General features: G+C 47.0%; 1 protein-coding gene and 1 non-coding gene across 2 annotated transcripts; one reads left to right on the forward strand and one right to left on the reverse strand.

Moving 5' to 3' along the window:
* Positions 1-44: 44 nt before the first annotated feature.
* On the forward strand, positions 45-3,884 carry LOC135172434 (uncharacterized; the record flags this gene model as incomplete). Its single annotated transcript, XM_064138506.1, has 2 exons — positions 45-1,568; positions 1,618-3,884. Coding segments are annotated over 2 exons (3,791 nt in total), but the record flags the coding sequence as incomplete, so codon positions are not given.
* Positions 3,885-6,817: 2,933 nt separating this feature from the next.
* On the reverse strand, positions 6,818-6,891 carry Trnam-cau (transfer RNA methionine (anticodon CAU)). The gene has a single exon. It is a non-coding gene; the product is annotated as a tRNA-Met (tRNA).
* Between the last annotated feature and the right edge of the window lie 202 nt (positions 6,892-7,093).

Below are 7,093 nucleotides of genomic sequence, written 5' to 3' on the forward strand. Positions count from 1 at the left end.
GGCAAGGGTTATTGCCCTGAATCACCACGGATACTCAAGACCAGCAAGGATCCTCATCGACCAAGGCTCAGAAGTGTCATTGGTATCTGAGCGCTTGGTCAATCAACTACAATTGAAACGGAGGTCCTCATCACTATCAATTGTCGGCATCGGAGAAACTTCCTCGGGAAGCACGCGTGGGGTTGTGTCATTCGACTTACAACCGAGACACAATTCTACTGCGTTGCTCAACTTGGAGGCTCACATCATGAGCAAGCTCACGGCAAAGATCCCACCATTTGCCTGTGACACACGGACTCCCCAGGAACTTTGGAAACTCAATTTGGCGGATCGGACATTCCTACAACCTGGGGCTATCGACATAATCATCGGAGCTGATTACTACGGAAAAATTATCACGGACGGAATTATGAGATACAACGGAACAGGTCTCATAGCCCAGCAGACATCCTTTGGCTGGGTAGTGTCGGGGCCAGTCTGCTGTACAGGCTGCGCTAAGAAGCGGTCACTGAGGGTGACCACACGGACCATCAACCAACAATTATTGGACTGCTTAAAGAAGTTCTGGACGCAGGAAGAAATACCGGACAACCCATCAACGGTAATGAGTAAGGCTGATGCAGAATGCGAGCAGCATTTTGTGGAAACTCATAGAAGAGACGCAACGGGACGGTATACAGTACGTCTACCGTTTAAATCATCGCCTGCCGTCCTAGGGGATACAGCATCGACGGCTCGGATTCGCTTACAGAAGCTCAACAGGCGATTGGCGGCAGATCCACAGGCTCATACACTATACCGGAAATTCATTAAGGAGTATGAGGCCTTGGATCACATGCAACGGGCACCATCGACGTCAGAGACACGGTTGGCATACTACTTGCCTCATCACGGAGTGCTGAGACCGGATAGCACGACGACCAAACTAAGGGTCGTATTCGACGCTTCACATCGAAGCTCTACGGGAGTGTCACTGAATGATATCCTTCATTCAGGACCAAAACTTCAAACGGAGTGCTCTGACGTCCTCATCTGGCTTCGTCGGCATCGATTAGTCTTCGGAGCGGACATCGAGAAAATGTTCCGCCAGATTCGCGTCCATCAGGATGATTGGGACTATCAACGAATCTTCTGGAACGACGACGGCCAGATCATCGAATATCAGCTAACAACGGTCACTTACGGGACCAGCTGTGCACCTTGGCTGTCTCTTCGGGTGCTGAAGCAGCTGGCAATCGATGAAGCTCATCGATTTCCTTTGGCTTTATCAACGTTCGCACGGGGGCGATACGTTGACGATATCTACGGAGGTGCAGAAACCGAAGAGGAATTGGGAAAAAATAATCAAGGATCTAATCGGACTCTGCATGGCGGGCGGCATGCCACTGCAGAAATGGTGCAGCAACGCGCCACGGACACTCGGACAACTCGGAATATCGGCGGAATCAGCTCTAACTATCGAATTCGGGGAATCATCAGTGAAAGTGCTGGGCCTCTGCTGGCAGCCTCAGACAGACACTTTCCACTTCAAGGCAAGAAACTTCAGCGGAGACACCATCACCAAACGCGTAATCCTGTCCGAGATTGCGCAAATTTATGATCCTTTGGGACTAATAGCACCGGTCACCATCACGGCAAAAATATTTATACAAGAATTGTGGCTGCTCAAGCTCGACTGGGACGAGCAAATACCAATGACACACACTAAACGGTGGAGAAGTTTCAGGGAGGAACTTCAACGGCTGAGCAGCCTATCAATACCACGATGGCTACATCTTTCATCGGGAAAGAAAATACAACTTCACGGATTTGCGGACGCATCGACCCTGGCAATGGGTGCATCGGTCTATCTTCGATCCTGGTCAGCATCATCGGGAGTCAACGTCAACTTGGTTTGTGCCAAAACCAAGGTGGCTCCCCTCAAGAAGATGACCATTCCACGGCTGGAGCTCACGGCAGCTGTCATGGTCACAAATCTAATGGCCTATGTACAGCGAGCTCTGGAACTTGACGATGCGGAGCTCTACTCATGGAGCGACTCATCAGTAGCCATCGCATGGATCAACGGAGATCCATCACGGTGGAAGGACTTTGTGCAGAACAGGGTTCTCAAGATCCAAGAAACCCTGCCTACTGCCAAATGGAATCACATCAACGGCAAGGAGAATCCAGCGGACTGCGCATCAAGAGGAATATCACCAACGGAATTGCGGGAGCATCATCTCTGGTGGACTGGACCATCATGGCTTGTCCAACCACCAGAACAATGGGTAGCAGCATCAACGGAATTAGCATCAACCTCGGAATTAGCATCAGTGGTGGCAATGGAGGCGAAACCACCCACCATCAGCTCATACCCAGTGCACATTGTCGACGAAGATGCACTGATCAATCGGATTTCGTCATGGAACAAGCTAGCTCGAATCACAGCCTGGGTGAATCGAGCAATAAACAAATTCAAGGGACAACCAACACCGGATTCTCCACAACTCGGAACTACGGAAATAGAGGACGGAAGACTGTTCTGGGTTAAGTACACCCAACAGCGATACTTCGGACGGGAAATCACCACATTGAAGGCTGGAAGATCACTGGCAGCCAAGCATCGTATGGCGACGCTGACGCCATACCTGGAGAACGACGTCATGCGCATGGGCGGACGTCTTCGGAATTCAACATTGGATCCGGAGGAGAAGAATCCAATTATTCTCCCACGTCACTCGCCGCTCTCATCACTTATCATTGCGGAAGCTCATCAGAGGAGCTTCCACGGGGGAACGCAACTCACGTTGGCACACATCCGGCAGAGGTACTGGATCATCGGAGGACGGGCACCAGTACGCTCACACATATTAAAGTGCGTCATCTGCGCACGTCATCGAGCTGTGCGAGCTCAACAGCTGATGGGACAGCTGCCATCGCGACGAGTGACACCATCACGAGTCTTCCTTCACTCAGGAGTAGACTTCGCCGGCCCAATCAACATCCTGAGGTGGAGAGGCTCCGGGGCAGGCAAAACGATGTACAAGGCGTACATTTGCTTATTTGTCTGCTTCGCCACATCCGCCACACATTTGGAACTGGTCACAGACCTCACGGCGGACGGATTCATCGCAGCGTACAAGCGATTTACGGCAAGACGGGGAATTTGCGCGACCCTGACCAGTGACAGGGGATTAAACTTCATCGGGGCAGAAAAGGAATTACGGCAAATCATCCACCAGGCATCTAGCGAATCGGCAACCATCAGGAACTGGCTAGCAACAAACGGAACGGAATGGAGATTTAACCCGCCCTACTCGCCACACATGGGAGGCAAGTGGGAGGCCGCGGTTAAATCCACGAAACATCACCTACGGAGAGTGATAGGAACTTCAACTCTGACGTACGAGGAATTTACGACTCTTCTGACTCAGGTTGAAGCCATCCTGAACTCGCGGCCACTCTGCCCGATAAATAACGACCCGCAAGACACCACGGCATTGACACCAGGGCACTTCATCATCGGCGGATCGCTGACAGCGATTCCAGAACCAAGTCTGGAACACATCAACACGGATCGGCTAAACAGGTGGCAACTTATCACGCAGAAGGTGCAGAACTTCTGGGACCATTGGGCACGCGAGTGCGTGCATCGATATCAACAAATCTATCGGTGGAGGAAACCAACGGACGACATTAAAATTGGGACGTTGGTTCTCATATCAAATGAGCAGGAACCGCCAACCAGATGGCCCCTGGCTCGAGTCATCAGGATCCACCCAGGACGGGACAACTTGACCAGGGTTGTCACACTTTGGAAGGGCAACAAGGAAACGCAGCGGGCAATCCATCGATTGGTACCACTACCAATCAACGGCGACCTACTGGAAGGTCAAAATTAAACGGACAGTCTACATCGTCACCCAGGGGGGTGACGCAGGGCGGGCGGTATGTTCAAAATCCCGCGGTCAATTCAGGATGACCAACCGGACGACCTCGGTCAATCACCCTTGACCATCGTAACGAGAGGTCACGATCGAATTCGGGATCGTTACGATGGTCAGTACGCCATCATCATTCGGACAGGACATACGGTGTGTCTTACGGGTAATTCCACCGGGGAATTTTGGCTACCAACGGATAACCAACGGGGTTAAATCGGCAAATTAAACACGGCGGAAAATACAGTCCACTATCAATTAACCGAATAGTTTTTTACCATCACGGAGTGCACACAGTGTATATTTATTTAACCCAATAAATCGGAACATTATCACACCACGTGCCAATTATTCGCCATTCCCGGAACTTCCTCACCCACCATCCCATCCGGCCCAAATCATCCCGGAAACTCACAATAAAATAAACACTTAGAAAGAATCTTTTCTAGTTTTTATTTATTTATTTATTTATTTCTTTGTGTAACATACATTTTTCTTACAGATAATTTTCATTTTCGCGGGCCGCGGGTTTTTGAAACTTCGTATTTCAATTCGAAATACGAACGGCTGAAAACCCGCCCCGTCAAAGTTGACGGTGGCGCCCCCCTGACAGTCGGTAACCCCTCCCAGGACCCTAGAAACGTACATTCCCAGAATTCCACAGTGTCGGTAAAACCGTAGGGCCGCCTCCTGACACCAGGAGGCTCTGCTCAAATGTAAACATTGTAGGGCCCATTTTTTAAAAAATTAATATCTAATGAACAAACAAACTTAAAAATATGTAATTTGGATATTAATTATCAACAAACGATTCCCTATCCCTTAATAATAACTATTCGAGTCTACAAATAAATATTAAGCGAGTGGAGGAATAGCCCCTACTCATTAAATTGTTTAATTAATTATTAAATAATGCAGGCCTACAAACGTTTTTCGTGCATAACAATATTATACAAAACTACTACAATCAATCTAAATTGATAAAATACTTAATTTTTAAAAAACAGTGCGCGCCAACTATCAGCGGTTCAGTCGCGGTTTTTTGAAACCATAGGGCAGTGTCGCGAAACCATCAAGTCGCCGTTTTGGGCCTGTCGCACGTACGATCTTACTCTCAGGTTTCGTGATGACGTCATGATACACTGTCCGACGAATACCATGATAGTCGATCTGGTAGGGATCTGCTTTATCGACAACGAGCGCGCGAATCGAGTCGTAATGAATTTGTTTACGCGATTCATAATTCAGTCTAACCCCTTTTATTTTGCTAACTTCCGCGATACTGCCGTCCGGTTTTTTTACGCGATAAGTGTAAAATTTAGGCCCCCCAGACACAAAAGAAGTAATGAAACTTCCTTCTCCGTAGCCCTCTACTTCGTCGGTCAAATCCCCTAGAAAATTCCCTAGCGGTAATTCATTTGATCCATCGCTGACGTAAATTACCGAATCTGTATCATAATATAAAACACGTTCTTGTTGTTTTTCTAGATAAGAATATAGCTTTAGACGCGCGTGAGCGGTTGTATAAGCCGCAATAACGACATTAGCCTTCGTGGACATTTCCGCGGCTTCGTTTAAATGTTTCCAGGACATGAAGAGAGTGTCGTTATCGACAGGAACAAGTCCTGTTACTTCAATTTCAGGATTAAACATTATATTTGCAAATTCCTCATGTGTTCGAATAATAGCTTTTTTTGTCAAGTTCTCCCTCTCCCCAAATTTACCCCAGAGACAGTTTAAACAAAGTTTTGCTACGGCTCTTAATCCGGCATTCTTTTGAATTTTATCTTTGTCAAGTTTTATACCTTCTCGCGTCTCATATTCAGCAATATATCTATTCTTTGATTCATCATCTACACACTCAGCAGGCCAATCCGAAGCCTCTTGTTTTATTTTCAAAAAAGTGTTAATGTATTCGGCAAATAATCCACCTGTTCGCGTCACAGGATTATAACGCGTAGTACTCTTATACTCCCAAAGCTCACTGATTTCTAATATTTTATACCCCATTTCTACGGCTTTACGAAGTTCTGGAGCGACCCAAGTTCCCAAAAATTCGCGATCAGCGGGATCATCATGAGGGCAATTGTCTTGTACAAGATCATCGCAGCATGATCGACAGAGAGGGAACAGTAACTTTCCATGGGCTTTTACTGGTAAAACAGGGTGAAATAATTGACGAGGGGGTAAAACGCGACATTTCACGAGACCTTCTATCCACGAAATATTATTATTAGGGCATATAAGCTGGCAATCACGCCCCACATGGACAGTGGGATGGCCAATCGGGAAAATCCCTGTCTTTAAAACGTATGGGTATAACGAACAAACATCAACATAGCGAATTTTCTCATTATCTTTTACGTCATAATGTGTTACGGTATTTCCTGTTCGTCCCCCGAAAAATGCATCGCGCGGATCCAGCGCTATAAACATTTGCTGATCAACGTTTTCTACAAAATTCGCCAACACATGATCTGTCTTTTTTTGACGAATAAAATCGCATTCCCACATTTCAACGACTTCATAACCCGAGTTCCGCAATTCCCGTGTAATCGCCCCTGTTCTCTCATATCGACTCTCTAGTGTATCCTTGTGACTCAACTCTTTATCTCTATTGAATTTGAAACACCGTGGGCATCCGTGCCAATAACATCCGTGGAACTGATATGCATATTTCTTATTATTATTCGTGGTATCCTCCCAAAAACCGCTCCACAAGACCCGCCCAACAACACGGGAACGTCTTTTTATCAACAAGACGGGAAGTTTATATAGCGTTCCACATTTCTTGTGACGTCAAAGGAAATCGTTGGATAGGATTTTGGATGAGGTAGGAAGGGGAACAGGATAATTCTCCATAATTTTGCAAGAAAAATTACTGAAAAAATGGATAGTCCAGACCGGGATTTGAACCCGGGACCTTCCGATTATGCATCGGGTGCTCTCCCAACTGAGCTATCCGGCTCCTAGCCATTTCTTCGATTCACTTTTCTTGCCTATATGGAGCACCGCCGTCCTTCATTCGGCAATCATTTTTATCAACAAGACGGGAAGTTTATATAGCGTTCCACATTTCTTGTGACGTCAAAGGAAATCGTTGGATAGGATTTTGGATGAGGTAGGAAGGGGAACAGGATAATTCTCCATAATTTTGCAAGAAAAATTAC

The sequence above is a fragment of the Diachasmimorpha longicaudata genome, unplaced genomic scaffold (genome assembly GCF_034640455.1).
Source record: "Diachasmimorpha longicaudata isolate KC_UGA_2023 unplaced genomic scaffold, iyDiaLong2 ctg00000304.1, whole genome shotgun sequence".
Lineage (NCBI taxonomy): Eukaryota > Metazoa > Arthropoda > Insecta > Hymenoptera > Braconidae > Diachasmimorpha > Diachasmimorpha longicaudata.